The sequence below is a fragment of the Phyllostomus hastatus genome, unplaced genomic scaffold, assembly GCF_019186645.2.
Source record: "Phyllostomus hastatus isolate PE091 unplaced genomic scaffold, TTU_PhHast_1.1 phas_contig_196, whole genome shotgun sequence".
Classification (NCBI taxonomy): domain Eukaryota; kingdom Metazoa; phylum Chordata; class Mammalia; order Chiroptera; family Phyllostomidae; genus Phyllostomus; species Phyllostomus hastatus.
Window position 1 is genome coordinate 26,092,874 of NW_025333709.1, and position 20,866 is coordinate 26,113,739.

General features: G+C 43.3%; 1 protein-coding gene across 3 annotated transcripts in view; it reads right to left on the reverse strand.

Moving 5' to 3' along the window:
* The window catches only part of ATP8A1 (ATPase phospholipid transporting 8A1), a 216,519-nt gene that overhangs the window by 57,591 nt on the left and 138,062 nt on the right, over positions 1–20,866 (reverse strand). For all 3 annotated transcript variants that reach the window (XM_045834000.1, XM_045833999.1, XM_045834001.1), the window contains one exon: positions 8,344–8,516. In XM_045834000.1, the coding sequence (XP_045689956.1) occupies positions 8,344–8,516 (173 nt within the window). The remainder of the gene's footprint in view (positions 1–8,343; positions 8,517–20,866) is intronic.

Sequence of the window (20,866 nt, forward strand, 5' to 3'; positions counted from 1 at the left end):
CTCAATCCACCGAGCTACACCAGCCAGGGCAGAGTGAATGATTTTTAGTCAAGGAAGAACACCATAGGCAGAATTAAGAAGGGAGCTGGACCAGAAGATTTTTGCCATGTCTACGATCAACAAAGAATCACTACCCTGAACACACAAGGAATTCTTGTACGCAAGCAGAAAGGTGTGACAAGGAAACCCAACATAAAGTGCATGTCCTTGTCCCCTTTCAGTGTGCTACCTCTTTCCACAGCCACTGTTACCATTCACTTCACGGAAGTCTGTCTGATACATAATAAATCAATCATTAACTCACACACGGCAGGGGCTGCCTTTTGAATGTGTATGTGTTTATTTTACTGAACAATAGTCACAACGTGAAGGCAAGGACTACGTTTTCCTCTTGTTCACTGCTCTATTTATGGCACCTTTAAAGGTGCCTGGTACACAGTGAGTGTTTGGAAACATGTGTTGAATGAATGAAGGAAAGACAGAAGGAAGGAACTTCCCAAGTAGAAATATAGAGAGGTGAACAGTTCTGTGAAGAGATGCTCGATCTCCCTCCTCCTCAGAGAAATGAAAATCAAAGCAACAAGGGGCCACTGTTCACCCATCACATCGGCAACGTCATAAATTCAGGAACGCTGAGTTTGGGGTGAGGAAGGGAAAAGCCACCCTCCTACGTGGATCTGGGAGGACACGCTGGTGCAGCTGTTTGGGAGCGACGTGGCAATTCTGATCGAAATGAAATACGCACGTAGCCCACAGCCAAGCACTCCCATTCCTAAGTGTGTAAGCTAGAAAAACACTCGCATGGGTGCATCGAGAGGATACTCATTTCAGCACTTTCCGTGGTAGCGAAGATTTAGAGGCGACCTCTGTGGCCATCGCTATGGTAATGGACAGATATAATGCTGCCTGTGCATTACTGTAGTGGTACGTAGTAGTGAAAACAGACAAACTCGTTCTACAGCTAGTAACGTGGACAGGTCTTAAAACTACAGAAAAATCAAAACAGCAAAAATTTATGGTGAAGTATTATTAGAAACATGTATCTATCCCTTAATTCAACACACATATAACAATATTATATATTTTTGGTAGCTACATGTGTGTACGAGTGAAGTATGGAAGATGGGAACACATAACTACCTGAGATTGTTCTCCTAAGGTGGAGTGAAGAGCAAGTGAACGGAATGAAGAGAAAAATTAAATGACAAAAATATGAGAACTTGTTTCAGTTTCAGACTCCAGGGTGCTCGCAGCTTCGGCGAAGGCCAGCTTGTCCGTCTTCCTGCCTGATCCCATACTGGCATTACCTGGTCGCACCTCGCTGGCCCTTCCAGGACAGAGGAAGGTTGTTTTGGGGACAAAGCAAGATCTGATGTTTGTGGTCCTGGGTTCCTCTTATTTTCCTGGCTGAGATATATACATATTTGTTGACACCTCATTTAAAAACAAACTGACTGCTGGAACTATCCTCATTTTAGGGGGTTATCTTGCACCCAAGAGCACAGAGAAGTTTGATGGCATCTCTGGGCTGTGCAGCTGTCAGCACAGAAAGAGAGTCAGTCATTTTTGAGGAAGCATGGAGAAAGGGAAATGTGCCAGGTGAGACGGGGAAAGGTCCCTGTTTTCAAGTAAAGAGTCTGGAAATTACTGGTGAGGGCACTTGGAATGACGCCATCAATATGCAGGTAAGCCTGTCAGAACGAACTCCCTCCACACTCATTCGTAGCAGCCACAGACACTCCCCAGCAGGGGCTGGCTGGCCGACCGTGGCCCCAGGGCCAAATCCAGACGGCGGCCTGTTTTCTCCATCAGTTCACACTACAGTGGCAGAGTTGAGTAGCAGTGACAGCCACCGTATCGCCTACAAAGCCTAAAATATTTATTGTCTATCCCTTTACAGAGAAGGCTTGCCCATCTCTGCTCTATAAAATACTGCACCACTCTAAGTGAATGCGACCTGGAATCCCCTCCTCTTTCATGCCCGAACTGGAAGCTTCTCGTTTATGTCCATTACTTGTCTCTCTGTCTGACCCCGTGGTAATGTGCCTTTAGTTCTCCAAGACCATCTCTGCCCTGGGATACTGTCTCTCCTCTCCCTTTACTCCGTGGCCTGTGGCTGTTTGACATCCCACCTGGCCCACATCCCACCTGGTCTTGACTCTTGGATCACTAGCCTGGCCCCAGACACTAAGCCTTTAACGTGCCCTAATTCGGGCTGGCTCAGACAGCTTAACGAAATGGATGGTCATCACTAGGAACCACCATGGGTTTAAGGAGAACCTGAAATGCCAAACTAACTCAATACTTCCCTTTCCCTCACTGTTGGGTCAGCAGACTGACAGATCAGAGAAATGTGGCAGGTTCCGTATATCACATCCTCAGCAAACCGGAAAATGAAGCCCTTTCATTCTGTCACCGAGGAACTGAAGGAGAACTGTAAGCGGTCCATTAGGTGGATTTGCATCTGACTGGAGCATTAGAGTGCTGATGTATGGATTTATGAGAAGCTTTTGGGAGGCCTTTCCTGGAGAGCTGCAGAGTTCTGTGTGTATGATTGTTGAACAGAAAAGGATCATCAAAAATTGGAATGAAGTTATAGAAGATCTAGACACTTATTCCAAGTTAGGAAGACACAAAACAGAAAAAGGCTAAATGAATAACATATCATTTAAGAGGCTGGTGATGGAAATAGAGATAGCAGTTACTCTGGGGAGAGAAGGAAGTGAAAGGAGCGTTAGGGGGTTTCTGGGCTCTTGGCAGCTTTGGCCGCTGGATACAGGCGTGTGTTCACTTTGTGAACATTCACTGACCTGCACGCTTACACATCATGTACTTTCCAGTATAGGTCTATTCTGTCTATCAGAACATTTATATAATCTGGGGTTCCGGTGTGTGTGTGTGTGTGTGTGTGTGTGTGTGTGTGTGTGTGTGTGTGAGAGAGAGAGAGAGACAGAGAGAGAGAGAGAGAGAGAGACAGAGAGAGCGAGAGAGAGACAGAGAGACAGAAAGAGAGAGAGAGAGAGAGGGAGAGACTGTGTTGGTGATGGTGGTCCATCCTAACTGAGTCACTTCTAAAACTATGTAATATCCAATTACAGTGAGATTCTACAGCATTGAGATTTCTCATCTACTTCAGCTATGTTACTGTCAAATATGAACTTCCCTGGTGGTGTACATCCTAACTGTACACCACGCAGGTCCTTTAACATCACTCAGCAGAGACAGAATAGCAACTAAGATTGACAGGGCTGAGCAACTTAATGTTATGTTAAAGAAAAATACGGGCATTTTAAGAAACCATAAACTGTATTCGCTATGTCCTCTTTTAGCCATGTGTGAAAGAAATCCTCTCTCAACAATTCCAACATTTATTCATATTATCTTGGAAGCAAGTACAGGGTTGACATTCGTTAATGGTCTGTGAGTCTTCTCACAGCCAAACATCTGCTTTGGCATCCAATGATGTTCTCAAGCTTTTTTTTTTTTAATTTAAAGGAATGTCTGTCAAGCATTTACTAGCGTCATTTGTGCTTTATGACGACTCTTTCTTCAACCAGAACATTTATTCAGAGAACTCCTTAAAGTTTAAAACAATCTCAAAACATTTTAGAAGCAGATTCAAGAAGTAAAGAAATCCTTTATTTAATGCACTGGAGCTACGACAGAAAGTATGCAACGTGTCCCCTCAGACCTCTTCTTGGAGGGTCCCTTGATGGGACCGAGGTGAAAGGTTTTGCCTGGAATGCAGCTCCCGAGTGACGACGCTCACTGAGGTCAAGTGTTTTTTTATGCACTGTGGGGGAATCGCCTAAACGGGGGTTAAACTTTGATTAAGAGATGTTGCAAGTAGGGAAAAATGCTCACTTCAATTTTACTCCTGCTTCTCAGAAGACATGAGTACATAAATTACGGAGAAGAACGGTGATTACTAGACAGTCTAAAAGCTGGAGGCTCTAGGCCAATTTTCAACCAACTGTCACAGAACATAAGTTTCAATATATGTTTAAACTAAACTGACAACTACAGAAAAAAACGTGAAATTCTTTGAGAGGCTGGGTTATGTGAACTGACGAGGATCTCGGAAACCACATGCGATTTAACACACGGCGATACTCCACTGCGACGTCCCCACTCTCTTCTGGAGGGAATATTAAGAGAGGGGGAACAGATGCTTCCCCAAATTAAGTTAATCCAAGCAGTAGACAGTCCTCCCAGAACAGAGTGGCCAACAGAAGTATGGTTCATCCAAAAAAAAAAAAAAGGAAGAAAGAAAGAAAGGGTTCAGAGAAACCTTCTGGCCCAGAAGCTCCTGCGCTGGAGGGAGGCGACCCGTGGAGCGTGTGTGTGTGTGTGCAGGGCTCCCCACCGCCCAAGCCAGAGAGGCTCCACTCTTGGGTGCGCAGACGTCAGGCTCCCTGGAGGACTTGAATGACGGCTATATGCCAAGCTCCACATTTCACAGGTCACAAAACAGAGGCCTGAGAGATACCATTAGGTATCTGCAGTGCCAGAGAGGGAGCACTAGAACTAGAATTTTGGGAATCCCCAGCTAAGATGTCAGGACACCAATAATATAAGCTGTAAGAATTTAGGGCATAAACTATTGGTAACTGAGAAGAATTATTTTCTGATAGTTACTTTGCAGATTAGCTCTGGACGTTACTTGTGTACACAAATCTCCACGACTCTTGGAGTGAGCCTTTTTCCTCCTTTACCCGTCTGAGGAGTTTCAGGGAGTCTGTGAAACCCCCAAATGGTGCATTTACTGTTACACATTTGTGTGCTTGTGTACATTTTGGAGGAGATGGTCCTCCGCCAAAGGAGGATGCTTTCCTTTGTTCCTCAAAAGCATCTGTGATCACACCCAAAGATAAGAATCGGTGTACTCGAGTAAGAGAAGAGGAGGGAGGAGGCCCTCGAGGCGTAGTTTATGTTTATTACCAGGAAAACTGATCAGAAACTGCCCTGGCATGGGATGCATGTTTTCCATTAAACTGCTCAGGTTACACAGGTAAATGTGCACAGAGGTAAAAAGAAAGCTGCGTGGTAGTCATGAACATACAGTACCCGGTAGACTGATAAAACCAGATTTCATTTTACTTCTTGGATTTTACATACTCAAAAAAAAAATATTTGAGGAATGACATGCAACCTCCCCTTTGTAAACCAAAACCAGGACTCCAAAGCCCTGAATAATTTGGGGGTGCAGGCATTATTTCTGTCTCTGAATATTCCCTTCAGAAAATGGTGGTAAGAGACTTCGTGACTACGACGGAGAACAACTGTTTCTTTCAATTCCACTGCAGACTCCTCAGGGAAAACGCTCATCTTTCATAACTGTGTCAATTAGGCGAACACTAAAAACTGCCTTCTGCCCTTTGTGCTGATAATGGCAGGGCAGAGAGAGGCTGACGTAATGCTGAAAGATGTCACTAGTGTGGAGGGCCTCCTTCTCCAGTAGGGGAAGGCCTTCCCTCCACTGTCTTCCTGCACAGACTGACCAGAAATAGATCGGAAAGAAGTCTGAGGGAAAGCCCATCAGGCTAGAGTGAACATAAGTGAATTTGGGAAACAGTACTGTGTTATATTTTGAAATAATCTTCAGTATTGATTGGGAGCATCTCTTATAATGAAGTAAAATAGCGAATTTCCTGAGGCTGGGAGATGGTAATCATCTAAAAATCCAGGAGTGACACTTGCATGTCACGGGAAAGAGTGAGCTACAGACTTTCTCACCTACGCCTGCCCAGGGGGAGGAGCATTATCGTGGAGATTACTCTTCAAGGTCAGTAAGCTCAATGACATGAAGATGGTCTGTGCCAACAGTTAAATGCCAAGAGGCACCAGGCCAAGAAGGTGCAGAGACATAAATTGGGCAGGGGCACTGATGTAATTATGGGCTTAGATGAATTCTCAAAGCCAGACCGGAAGCTGAACCACAGTCCTTATGGGAAAAGAGAGAGTATGAAGGCAGTTAGAAGAAAAAAAAGCTGAGGAAAGAGATTTCACTTAAAAAAAAAAGCAAAATGAGAAAGCAAGCCTGAAACTCTAAATAAACCTCAGTGTCTGCACAGGGGCCTCTGCGGTCCTCCAATGCGCATAAAGCAGGATGGAGGGAGGGAGGGGCCACACACATCTTTATGGGCCAGGCTGCAGAGCTGAGCTGCACGTGCACGGCAGGGTGTGAGTCCCTCCCGGGGACCTGGAGGAGCCCCGAGGTCCATGTGACTCGTGAGCGTCCAGAACAAGGATCTCGGGAGGGAATTTCACAAGCACAGAACATACTTTCCCTCCCTTGACGCTGCTTGCTAGTTTTCCTCTCCCTCTGCTATTGTTTAATTTGTGGCTCAACTTTCTGAAGAATAGTGGGAGGTACTGTGTTAAGCAATGCTGTAAGAATGGGGCTCAGCTGCTGGGACTGCATTTTGAAAACTGGCCTCCCACGTCTTTCAAACCAATTGTGATTCCTTCTACTTGAACAGAAAGAAAGATAACTGAAGGAGAGCAGGCCGGGAGATCTTATCCATCTTGTGCGTGCTCCATCCACATCTAGCACACAGTGGGCACAGGGCGGGTGCTGCGGACTCAAGGGAACCAGTCCTTTTATCTAAGTAGCTCTGGGCTCCGTTTTGTTTCCACACAGATGCCAACAGTCATGTTGCTTAATGTGTTTTCAAGAAAACTTTTCTTGATCCCTGTGATCCCATTAGTGACAATGATTAAACAACCAAGTCTGGCACAATGCCATCCTGATGAAGAGTGTCAGGGTTGCACATTACTAAGACTTCTAGAGATTAGCAAGGAACCAAGAAAAGTTACTGGAAACACATGTTTTAAAAAGCATGAGGTCCTGGCCAGTGTGGCTTAGTTGGTTGGAGCATCGACCTGTAAACCAAAAAGTCCCTGGTTTGACCCCAGGCAGGGCACGTACCAGAGGCAACCTATCGGTGTTTTTCTCTCCCATCGATGTTACTTTCCCTCTCTTTCTCCCTCCCTTCCCCTCGCTCTCAAATCAATAAGCATGCCCTTGGGTAAAGATAAAATAAAAGAAAATGCATGAGGATACCAAAGTGAAAATGACATAGTGAAGATAAAATAATTTCTAATTCTTTCTTCATGATTAAGCAAGAGGGCCTAATTGTTACTAACATTAATTATCTGTGCAATATTTTTCCAGAAACTTTATAGTAATTTTTTAATTAATACATGCAACTGAGAATAAAAAGCAACTCAATTCTGTGATTATGATACAATTTTATAGGCTGAAATGGTGCTTAGAAAGGGTACTTATGGAGTATGATTTAAACTGTATTTCACAGAGCATATTTCAGTTGGAATTTGGGAAATATCTACACGGCATGGCTTGTAAGTTTGGAGACAGTATTATTATATACAGAATATTTAGTGACTAAGCCTGGACGACCCCCACCCCCCAAAAAAAACCCAAAAAGGTTGAAGACTCATAACATTCTTTTAAAAATAAATACATTTTAAATAAAATAATAAAAGCAAACAGTACAGTTTTAAAGAGAAAATTAAAAGCACAGATTCTAAGAAATTCTTCAGAAGCTAACAGTTCACCTGCCAGAAAAAGGGAGAGGAATTGGAGGAACTGCTACTCTGGACCGAATCTGACCAGCCTGGATGCTGAAGAGGAGAATCCTTAGGTGTCATGGTGACCAGATGGGAAGAGATCTCGACACAATCTGGTCACAATCTCGCACAATCTCGAATTTACCTTAAGTTTTAGGAAGACATCGTTTAAACAGTTTAGAAAAAGAGATGGGCAAGAGTCTTTGACAAGAAGTTCAGGAAGGACGGGATGGTTTACAAAAATACAAGTCTATGCATGAAGACCTGATAACTCAAAATAGATTTTATTTTAGGACACAGGCAATATTATAAGTTAGAGGGTGACATTATAAATTAAAGGACTGCGCTGTCAATAATTATTTTCCAAACAGCTGAGCCTTTAGGAAAATGTCCAGCTATTTGGAAAACAATTCAGTGCACACTCCCTTCACACCATTCCCCAACATAAACCCTGGCAGCAGGGTCAGAGATTTAGGTGCAGAATGCAGAACCTTACAGAAATAACTCTAGTTGGGAACGCAAGTAAAAAAAAAATGGATTGTAAACAAACAAACAACCCCAAAAAAAAACCCAACAAGAAACCTGCCAATCCTAACTGTGAGCAGTTTGGGAACCTTGAGTCTGAGTTACTAATAAAGAACCTGACATTTACAAATTCTGGGTAGAATAACTTTAAGAAACTTTCAGAGTCGGGGAACTTAGGATAAAGTCACTCTCTACCAAAGTTGGACAATATTCAGGAGAACTTACCTGCAGCAAATAACAGCTTTGCATGACAAAGCCAAGTCCAGGAAATAATGCCGAACCCCGAAAGTTAAGGCATACTTGAGGGTTTTCCCATCAATGATGAGAGCAAAGTCATTCTCCTTCCGAAGAGCATCGCCGAGGGTAACGCAGTGACGACTGAGAGTTTCCCTCGTTCCCTGTAAAATTAAACACACGAACAAAATGTCCATTTGTTCCACGTTAAGGATGTTCAGCAACTACATTTAGTTATTTTTAGTGCCTTTTCTGCTTCAAGAGGTTTTCATGTACCTCCACTCATCTAATTCCGCCAAAAGCCCCTCAAGGGAGACGGGGCAAACATGGTCAGGAAAAGCAAGTAACTTGCTTGCAGTCACACATGTGTTCCCCACAGGCTTGGGACTAGATCACAAACCACCTATTCCTTAATGGCGTTTGCTTAGCACTCTAACCACACAAGCACGATCCTGCAAAGACATTTTCAGTGAATTGTCTTATTAAGAAACAGCATTGCCCTAATTTATGAACTCGTCCAAACTGCTTGGCCAAAAATCCAGGAGAGAGCTGGGGAATATAATTTAAATAATTTATGGGTATTCTTTCAGAAATCCTCAATGCTACTGAAACTTAATTCCCAGTAACCAACAGAAGAAAATGCAGCATCCATAATCTCCTGCCACTTCATGAATTGGCTTCTGCAACTTTAATCATTATTTCATGACGCTGTGTTTTTGCTGGGGATGGTGACATATGGCTTGGTAATCTTGACGGCTCAAATAAAACCCCCTTCCATCAATGAAGAGTTCACGTTCAGGCACAATACAAACCTTTAGTGTCAAGAAAAGCTTTGTTCACCTCAACTACACAGAGCAGCTGTCTTAGTCTCCCTCTGTCAAGAACTGCTTTCCCAGCTCTTCAAAGGCAAAACGTTTCAGGATATTTAGTTTTTCTCTCCAAATCCTATAAATTCTTCCTATAACTTAATGGGACCCGTTTCCTGTTTCACAAAAGCCCTAACACTGCAAAGAAACAGAGCGCTCTCTCCTCACAGGGAAAAAGGAGCGAGTCCCTCCGACCAGAGTTTCGTTCTAAGTGTGAATATCTGAGCCTGCAGTTACTTGTGTAATAAACACAAAAATACATATGTCATATATTCATATAATAAACTATACCTTCAATGAAAATACTCATAATACTTTTTATTATATTCATGGGGGACAGAAGTATTGTTCCAATTTAAGAATACGGTACAGTCATTTCAAAGTTATTTTCACAAGGAGGGAAGCAAAGGCACAGGTGATTAAAATTTTATATTGGGGATTTTTGAAGGTGTTTCCACAATCGTATTCAAATGTGGCTCACGCTATGTTCTGGAATTTCAGAACCTGTTTATCGAAGTCATAGAACCAGATTGCAGTGTAAAGTAAGACCGCCCAATCTTCCCAGCATGGGGCTTGCCTTAACACTTCCCCTGTCCCCTGTTGCCCTCTCACACCGAGGACCACCTTGGTGTCACATACACCAAGTGTCACATGGTGCCACAGCAGCATTCTTCGCAAAATTTCCTGTTCACACTTCACACTGAGGGGAAGTGGCTGTTTTAATTTATAGGCTTTGCCTTCTTATTTCCTGCCGGACATTTTTGGCCCAAGAGGAATTAAGAAAAGGAGGTAGAAAAAAAAATGGCAGTGAAATGCTTCAAGCAAAATTTATCAATGACAATCTGTAGCAGATTAGCCTGGATTGTCTTAAAACTGGCTGTCTTCACATAGGTTAAATGAACAAAAGGACATCAATGAACTGACAAACAATAAAAGTGAAATGAGACAATATTCAGCATGGACCCCACACTAGGCATGCTTCTAGGGGCTACACGTACAGATACAACGTTTCAGTTAAACTGATTACCACCGCAGGCAGAAGGCTCTGCTGTCACGCCCATCCCGCAGCTGGGAAACAGGAGACAAGAGTTCAAGTTCCTTGCCCACGAACACATGGCTACTAAGTAGTGAAATGAAACTGAGAATTAAATTTTTTTGTAAGCTTGTCCTTTCTCTGCACAATCCAGCAAAAACAGATGCAACTTCAGACAGCACCAGGCTGAGCAAATTATAAACGGAGGGCCCACACATACCCTCTGCTGTTTCCCTAGCAGCCTCATCATCGGTCATCTCTACCGTCAACAGAGGTTTCTCCTTATAAAACAAATTTAAAACACATCATGTCTCAGCTTGTTCTCTTTTCCATGGCTTCCTACTCTCTACACGATATATTCTAAGTTCTTTAAAATGACATTTAAGGCTTTCCACAATGGAAGCCCCACTGACATGCATTCTCCTTCCCGTCACCACCTCAGCTCCTTTATTTCCTGTTTCTGGAATGCCAGGTCTGCCCCCTTCCAAACCGAGCTCACCGGCCAAGCCTCCCACACTCGCTCCACGCTGCCACGGCCCGCAGGCCCTGGAGGGGAGAGACCACGTCGAACCTGCTTCCCAGCCACACACACAGCTGGCCCGCGATTACAGAGGCTGGGGAAACACAACTTTATTGAGTGAGAACGCTGATAAATTCTGATTTCATCCTATTAACATCATCCCATTTCCCCTTTATTATCACTTCTGATTTGAGAGGAGGGAGAGAGAGAGAGAGAGAGAGAGAGAGAGAAGAGGTAAGAGGTATTCATTCCCTTGCTCGCTCCTTAATTTTCTAGAGGAATAACTCATTATTTCAAGTCTTTCAAACCAAAGCACTGATCACTAAAATGCCACTGTATTTTTTAAAAAAGCTTTTGCCCAAGTGTCTCCTGAGTTGGAAACCCACGTGAGACCTGAGATGGGCCTCCGGAGGCTTTCAAACTGCTGAGAGACCCGCTGCAGGGCAAGGCTGAGAGTCCAGTCAGCCCTGAGCCAGGCTGGCTCCCCCATGAACCGGCTGGCAAGACGGCCTCATGTGCCCCTCTCTCTAACACCTTAACATTCCTTGAGAATTCTCTCATTTGTGGCACCAGTACCCCTGGCTCTCCTTGGTGAACATCACAGATCTTCCGCAAATCAAAAGGTGTCCTGGAGATGTCACTGAGATAAAGTTTCCAAAGGTGAGTCAGAAGCTTCTCACTGTGCCTTCTCCAGCAGGCCCACCTAGGGTGCAAGGTAACAACAACAAAAAAGCTGCAAACATTTCCTTATTTTAGTTCGCAGTTTTCCTTCTCAGGTAGCGCTGGTGTTGGCTGTGTGTTGCCAGTTACAAGTTATATTTTACTCTTATTTATACTGCCAAGAGTATTTTAAAATTCTTTTATTTATAAAAGTTTATTGCTTTTCCCCTAAGCCCAGGAGCCGTACTTTATGGCCATACTGCATTGAAGCTTATCTCCTGTAGCTAGAAATAAATTTATTATGATATTAGCTGTTGCTGTGTTTTCTTTTTGGCTACTGGAGGGGGGAAATGTTTAAACATTTAAACTTAGTGTCATGTGAAAGTGAAAATATATAAATGAGAAGCTAAATCTGTACAAGAGTAAAACACCACATAGTACCACAAAATAAAAGCTCTGTATTTCCTCATGCTACACAGTCTTCTTTGTGGGCTGAAAGAAAAGAAGCAGCTGTTGCCATAACAGGGAGAGCCAGCGGTAAAGGCAGTCTGGGGAGACAGATGGGCGAGGGGACAAGGCTGGGGTTCAGGCGCCATCCCAGGCAGTGGTCCAGGTACGGAAGGGAGCCACAGGGAGAGGGGGAGCTCCTTGTGCCTCCCATGTTGACACGTCAGGTGAGCATTCAACCCTGCTTTCTCTACCAGCAGGCAAGCGCTCACAAGAAGCCCTCAGTCCCTGGACCTCCCTCCGTCCCCCCCCATGCTTTCCTGCCGTGCCCATTCACAATGTAGGCCACAACCAGCCCTCTCCTCCATTCTGTCTTGATAATGAAGGAGGGAAAATGCTACCTCCCCGCGAGGACAGGCTCTACTCCACTTTCTTCTCTTCTATGGGTGCTCGCTACTATCGAGCTCAACTTTTCTCCATGGCCACCGGACTCCGTACTTCCCAGAGGTTACTCCAGATCTTCTCACAATCCCAAATTTGGCCCCTGTTGCTTCAGCAAACATCTACCTGCTTTACTGAGCACATTTATACCAGGAAGAAGTCCCTCAATGATCTCTTCTTAACCCAAAAACTTCCCTTTCCCTAATCCTCCCTAATTCTTGAGCCAGGGGGAAGAACTCTCTTGCATCTTCATCTTTCCAATGCCATTATTTTTTTTCTTCTTCAAGACTACATACTAAAAACAATGTACAAATAAATAAACCAAGAAATGGTCCCCTGATCCAACTTTTCTGAGTCTTCCAGGTGACATGAATATTTCCATATTTCAGTTTCTTCAAATAATTTGTTTATACTTATGCAACATAGCATGATGCATATATTGCTGCTTATCTGTTTACGTCTCTGTTTTTCCCTTCTGGAATGAGGTCCCTGATGAAGAGATGAAATAAAATGAACAAAAGCTTGGTAATGCAAGAAAAACTAAATTATTAATGAATGGAGAATATATCTTGTGGTAAGTTACAAGGGTTTCCTTGTGTGACCATTCTGAGAACTGTTTTTCGCTGCCTATAAAACTCATGTATAATCTTGGATATATATTACAGGAAAAATGGAGAACAAAGTGGAAGAGTGGAAGCTATGGTCCAATGCCTACTTCTGTCTTAAATAATATAAACTGTCTAAAGAATATAACAGAACAAACACCTTGATGAGCTACTTGGTGATCAAGCCAGGCAGTGTAACAGCAAGGTAATGGAAAGCAAACAGTATACATTTGGTTTATAGGACAGATACTTGGAAAGAAAAAGAAAGAAAGGCATGTGGCAGATACTCAGGCCAAGCAGAATTCCTCACAAACATAACTCTGACCAGAAACTTTTAAAAAAGTTCCATTCGAATCTTCAGGGTATAGCCTGGAAAAATAGGTAACAAGTTCATAAGACAACAATAATCTTAAAGAAATCAGAGACGGGCAGCTTTATGGTAATCTGTTTCATTACTTTTACATGACCTTTACCAAGAAAAAACCCTTGATAAAAATCACAGAGGGCACCGAGACAATGAAAGCTGACAGTTTTATAGTGAAATGAATCGAAAGCCCCGGCTTCTTTGGAAAGTATCACAGCATGCAAGATGTCATTTTCACCTTGGCAAAAATCCTGCTTGGAACAGTCTAGAGGACCCAGAGGCCAGATGTGCAAAGAACATGCCAGGCCACCTAAGAACAATGTTTTTGATGGCCCAACGCACAATGCTGCGCAGAGCACCTGCATAAAAACGGCCCTTGCAGCTTCTAGCCTTTGGGTTTTTTTTCCTGATTCTTTTCAGAAGTTTATAGGACAGACGGACTTACTTAGGAAGATGTCCAAGGAACACCCTCGTAGAGAATGTGGAAATATCCCCGAGGAAAGGAAAAATGAAAGCTTCTAACCCTGGACTAGAAGACTGGTTAGCCAAGTCTACAAGCAGAGAAGAGGTGAAGGTTACGGAGAAACAGCCCAACACGCAACACCTAATGGGAGTGGCTTCCACACCTTGCTCCGGGGCCGCGGTCACCTACAGTGACAGCAAACAGTGTGCGGTCACTAATCTGTCCCAGAGGGTGTCATCAGCAAGGCTAAGCCCAAACAAAAGGAGTTAGAAGAAAATAAAGTATTGTGCATATCTAGTGCAAAGCACAGGTTGGTATTTGGGTCTTAATACGAATACGTACTTGGCATTTATATTTATTCCTGGGGATCTATCATGGGTCTGCGGGTCAAAGGATAAACTTGTATGATAAGGAGGATTCCATTCCCAGGAAGAAAAAAATAAGATATCAAAATTCTAAACTACGCTTTGACTTCCAGAGACAGTATTTAACCATGTATTTCACTGTTCTTGGATTGGTTCTTTTCCGTCACAAGTTAGCCCCCAGTTATGGGAAATAAGCCCTCAACTGGGGCTAATGATGAATCGCTTTTGGGAGATACTCAGCTGTCACCCTTGACAGAAGGGACTTAAGTTTATGAAGCTTGTACTTCAGTGTCAGCAGCACCGGTTCCAGGTTTCCATAAAAAGGGCAAAATGCAATACGGTATCGGAAAACACCTGCAGGGACCTGGCTGAGCAAAGATGGCGACTCTGTGCAAACAAGAAGCCTGCTGGGGGCTGGGCCACTGTGAAGGGTTACTAACTCCTTAGAACTTGTCAGCTGACGTGCACCAGTCCCCGTCAGTGCAGAGAAAACCACTGTCCACAAAGAGCGTTCCCCTGTGTGGCCCATAAACAGGAGGGATGTTAAGAAGTCAAGGCTGGCCACTGGGCTCCCAAAAGGATGGAGCCGCATCGTACAGCACTCCAGTTCCAGAAGCCACAACACACCCTTCGGCTGGGCCCCCAAGGCTATCCGCGGCTCCAGGTGGAGGTAGGGAGTGGGGCAAAAACAAACGAACCAAACGTTTTCCACCTTCTTTGAAAAGGAAATATGAAATGTTTCATTTTGAAAAAAATCCCTCAGTGATGTAAAAGGAAAAAAAAAACCTAAATGAGAAGAAATAGTTTCTACCACTAACTTAAGACAACAAGGACTCCAAACCTCTTTTGGATGAGGCGGCTTTGCAGGGTAAGTGTTCTAGAAAGACTTTCATTGCGCATTATATGAAAAGGTGTCACAGTTGAGTTCGTTTCATGGTCCATCAACACACTTTTGCACCAGGAGTAACTACGCATTCCTGTCTGCTGCCTCATTAGTTTTTCCATTTGACTATTTCTATTGGATGGTCAGAAAGGCTTGATTTGAATCACTGCTCAATCACCAAGCGAATCACCACTTATGGCTATCTTCCTTCAGGCAAGTTACTTAACTTCTCTAGATCAAATTTTTCTCATGTATAAAACTGGGTCCACATGTCTTTTGCAGGGTTATTGTGGTGACGAAATGTGCTAACTCCTTTGCTTGTGAGTCAATTGCCCTATGCAGTGCCTAGCTCAGAGTCGACATCTGAGAAACATTAGTTCTTTCCCTTCCTCTGATTTCAGGTCTGACGGAGGTGCCAGTTCACGAGGAGAAAGGATCTGCGCGCTCTCCAGCAAAGCACCACATGAGTGCAACCCAAGGGGTATATTACTGAGATAATTTTAAGTTTACTTTTGAAATCGTCCAATGGCTGTTTTATTTCAGTCCACTGCTGACACTCCACTCTATCAGCTACTTCTCCCACTACATAAAAAGTATGTGAAACCTGCCATTCCCTCTGCTCTAGGAGAGAGCATTCTCTCTTCTCAAATGACACGTACCTTTTAGCACACGGTAGGAGGGCAAATAATTACTTACTTGAACTGTTGTCTTTATCTCTTAATTTTTGCTGTCTCTAACCTGATACAACTCTTAAACTGAAAATAACTTGAAAATTACAAACTGATTTGGTGTTTCCTTTTTTATTACCTGTATGTTTTTGGCAACGATGACCATATTGATATATATGTTAGACTTTGAGTGCCTATAAAAAGATAAGATTGTATATATGCAAAATTACATAAAATAGTATTACATATAAATGAGTGCTTCATAAGCACTAGGCTTAAAATAACTAATGCTAAACAAAACACAGGGGATTTGTTTGCTGGCACATTCTTCAGATGTAATACCATCAACTTACCTTCTTTAGGTACCGATTGTTTTTAAAAGCAGACAAGTAAATATATTTACTGGAGAATGGGGTTGAAAACATCTTATTTTAGTTTGCCAAGAGTCTACCATAAAAAATCTACTACCAATTCATTTCAAATGCCAACTAACGGGATATATAAGCATCTTAAATGAATACCTATTTTATTAGTTGTTTTGGTGGCCTGTGACCCCCTCTCTTCATCATTTAAGACGTGAAATATTTACAAATTTTTGACCAAGGAATGCTTCATTTTTCTCAATTTTCATACTCTCCAAATGTTCACACCCTAAAATGACAAATTAACAGACCAGTCCAAGGACTTTCTTCATAATACATGATGACCATATCAAGTATGGACAATGCTTGCACATTCTTAGAGAGTGACTTATGACTTCCATAACAGCAACATGAACAAACCACTGGGTTTTACCATTTTCCAGTGATGTGTTGTTGATTCAGTGGAACCCTGGGCATTACATACACCCCTATGTCGTGCATCTACCTGCGGCTCCTGGGGCTCCTGCAGGCTGTGGTGAGTTGTGCAGAGTTGCTCACAAGCAAAGAGAAACTGCCTTTACACACAGCTGGTCCATTTAGCACTCGTCTCCATCGGGATTGCTACCTCTCTCAGACATAGTTTCTGATCAAAAAGCTTTAGTGTTTCTGAGCTCCCAGACTAGAAAGTAGCCTTTAAAAATACATTCTCATAGAAACAAACCAACAGAAAGTAATCTTTCCAAAATGGGTAAGAAAAGATAGAGGTGAAATCATTAAAAACACATGGTCAAAGAAGTCCTCCAAATCAGCTAGTGGAAGGCAGCCAAGCAAGTGCACTGAATCAATGCACACTGCTAAATATAATGGCGAAGGGGAACAGACAGAAAAACATTCCATGCTTTGCTGATACACAGACATGGGATTCCTGGGATGGGAGTAGATATAAAGCACTGCAATTGAGGAAATGGCCCAATATCCCAGTGGGGTCATGCCATCTGAAAGAGGTCAAGGGTTACCAAATGGAGGAAGGTAAGAAGAGGAAGTTACAGTGCTGGGTAAATTGGTCCGGCCCCTGGGCAGAGGTTTGGGATTTGGGATTATGATAGGTTCCATCAGGCAAATAACTCCTTGAGAGGCGCCCAGTCTCACTCCGGGAACTGTGGAGAGAGACAGAGGCAGGGAAGTGTGCAATCTGGGTCCAAGTTTACGTTTCAGTGTTGGGGCGGGGGCACGCAGCAAACAGAGACAAACCCAGGGGAAAGAAGGAAGAGTGAGGTAGGGGATATAATTATATAATTTAAACAGTTTTGTGGATAAAGGCTTTTACCAAAGCCCTCACGGTAATTATTTTAAACCAGCACTGAAAGGCCCCTAAACACTTATTCCGAGCTTGATATTAAATACGCCCCAGCGGCAGCAGGGAGTCCGACGCAGAAGGAGGCACGCTGCAGGAGCGGGCGGCAGCCGTCCGGCCTCTCCTGCTGCCTTCAGTCCAGCCAGGAAGCGGCGGCTCAGAACACACAACCGAGTTTTTGAAAATAAACAAATTACCAAATCAGTGGTTTGGAGACAGTAACAACTGGGGCCTGTGAGAAATTGTCACCCAGAACCACAAAGAAAGCTAATGTCGGGCCCATTTTCTTAATCATTTGAATTAATTAATGTAGGAATACAGAAGAACATGCTGTATTTTCTCAGTGCAAATCCCAAATGCACATCATTTCTGTTATCTTTGTACGTGCATTCAATAAAACCTTATGTTCAATTGTATTTGTAAAACAAAATAGAGGGTCTTTCCTGAATTCCATAAATGCAAGATGCTCCAAACCCACCCTTTTCCAGAAGGACATCCCTCATTCAGCTGCTTTGCAGTCCTGGTGATGAGTGGGGAAGGAGGTAGGGGCAGGTTGGACAATGTGGGGGAGGCCTCCCGGAATGCTTCCCTCTGTCACCGAGTGTCAGCCACCACTGGAGAAAGTGTAGTTATTTAAAATCAAAAAGAACCACCAGTTTTGGACTAAGCACAATTTAGGTTGAGGTTCAGGCTCCTGCACTGGCTGGCCGGCTACGTGAACTCAAAGTCTCTCTGTGTGATTGGGAAAACCACACCAGCCCCACAGGGGTACAGACTAGTGTATGCAGATACACCTGGCACACAGAAGGTTTCCTATAACCTGTGCTGACTCATCACAAGATATGGGAGGCAGGGACACAAAAAGTCAAAGGCATGGCCTGCTGCCCTCAGAAATGTCAACAAGCTGTGGGGCAACTGGCAAGGTGGCACAATGGTTAGAAAGCATTTATCAGTAGTTCTAGGTCACAGGGAGCTCTTGGAAGAGTTCAGATGTTTAGCCAAAGAGAGAGAGGGAGAGAGAGAGGGAGGGAGGCAGAGATAAAGAATATTCAGGCTTGGGAGAGGAAGTATTTCTCAAAACAGAAACACTACATTTGCGAACAACTTCACTTAAGGTTTTGCACACAAGCCAAGATGACTGGCTTTTGTTTAAGAAAAGGGACACAGTTCTTAGGAGACCAAACAATGGGTGTGTGATGGAAGTTTTTACAACCACATACTTTGGCTTGTGGCAGACACCGTCTTAAATCAGAGGGAAAGAGAGGAGATCATTTTGTCCATGTTATTTTCATTTTCTGCAATGTTTACATTTTTTTACTAATCTGTTTATTTCAAATGTAACAAAGCTGGCTGTCTTCCCTGCGAGACGCTTGGAGTCTCCGTGTGCCGGGCCGTCCTCGAACGGCCGTCTTGCAACAGGACACGTCTTCGCTTCTGATAGGGATACATTAACAACTTCAACTAAGATCTTAACATTTTCAGGCCTAAAAGCCGAAACAGCTTTGCTAATAACGGTAAAAGAAAATCCACGCTACTCCAGCCCCGATGCTGGCAGTGGAGGAAAATGCAGTGTGGTTTTTAAAAACCTGCCTAAACTGTTTTTCAAAGCAGTACAAAATGTATCGCATTAGACTCGTGGGACGTATCAAGACAAAACCTGAAGTAGCCCCAATTCTCTTTTCCCCCTCCTTCTCTGGAGCCAAGTCAATAACTTGCTTATTCTGGATTCCTTTCAGAGGCCACTCAACAGTGGCTGGTTCCCCAAACAGTGAGGTTTGTCTGCATAATACATATAAGTCGAACTTAAAAGGATACAAATGACAACTTCACCATTTATGCCAGAATGGTCTGTAAGTTATATCTGACGCTTACAGGGTGTTAGAAAACCAAACTCAGCTAGAAAAAAAAATGCACAATCCCGTAAAGCCTTTCTTTTACCACAGCGTTGAAATATATATATATGCTTAGGCTTGTTAATATCAAATGCTGCTAACAATTCATTTTCTGTAAAATATATCAGTGGAGGTGTGTGTGTGGGGGGGTGGCGGCTGCTGGTATCCATCACCAATCTTAAACTCACTTGGCGTTACAGTCTCAAATTAAGGAGAAAATGTAAGTAAAGTACAGCATCGAGGAACTCTCATCCTCTCTCTCTCGGAATAATAATGTATAAGAAATAACAAAAATGATCATGATCCATTTTTCTTAAGTGCTGACTAAAAGCTGGGTATCGTTTCCAAGTATTTAAAATACACTGCTTTGTTTGATTTTCATGACACCCTACAGATGAGTGTTATTATTATCCTTTTGTAAGAGTAGCTGGTGGCTGAGGCCCAGACATATCTGTCTGCTTAGTCTCTGGAACCCAAAGACCAATATATACCCTCCAGTGACACTTAGCACTCAAGGTCAAGTTAACTTTTCTAGATTGGTAGTAATAGTGTCTGCTCACTAATGTCTTTAGGTGTAAATGTGATTGTCCGTGTCAAGTCCTTAGTTCAATGCCTAACAAAAATATTAAGCACTTCATAAATGGAAGCTAGTGGGGTTTTTTAATTTAATTTAATTTTTTTTATGACTGAAATAGCAGTGCATAGAGCCCAGCAGGAATGGAGAGTTCCCTTTTCACAGAAAGTCAGAAACCTGCATTTCCCTTTGGGACCCACATACTGCTTCCCATACACGATGTGCTGAATCCTAGTCAGGCTGAATGTGAAGGTCGCAGTGGCAGAGACTGCCCACAGAGACTGCGCCCAGATGGTCCGAGGGAGAGGTGGGCACGGCCCTCCTGCAGGAGTTCAGCTTGGGAACCCTGGAGGCCTCTGACTTTGAAGGGAGGGAATTTACTTCTCCAAGCTCTCTACATACATCCTTAATCATCATTCCTGTGGATCCAATAAATACACAGTAAATAAATTGTCCTCTCTCTTCTTTTCTTGGTTCCCAGGAAGCCAGACAGTAGAAAGGAGGAGGAAAACCAGTAAGAATGGATTTAAGATCCAGCCCTACTGCCCAGGACAGATCCCTCAGCTCTCTGTATGAAAGAGATGCTAGGAGAGACCAAGCATCTAAGACTCAAGAAAGGTCGTTTTGGCACCTACCGGGTTAGTGACTTAAGAAGTTATGCTTCTTCCCACCTGCCCAAGACTTGACAGATGAGGGTAGTAAAATCCTGAGCTAGCTCAATGAAACAAGTCTTCAAAAGATAATATTCTGAGTCACTTGAAAGTATTTGCAGAGGTTTACAGAGTTGGTATACTATGAGGATTTGAATAATGTAACAGTCATAGTCCTTAATGCAGCACAAGCCCAATTCTGACAGAACTGTTTTAGAACCTCTTGAGAGATGTTAGGTAGCCACTGGGAGCTAAAGAGAGGTCACACACGAGTCTCTAGTGCCTAGCTCAGATTTCTACATGTTTCCAGTTTTAATAGGCTTTAAACAAATCTGTTTGAACAAATGACTTCATGACAAACTAAAGC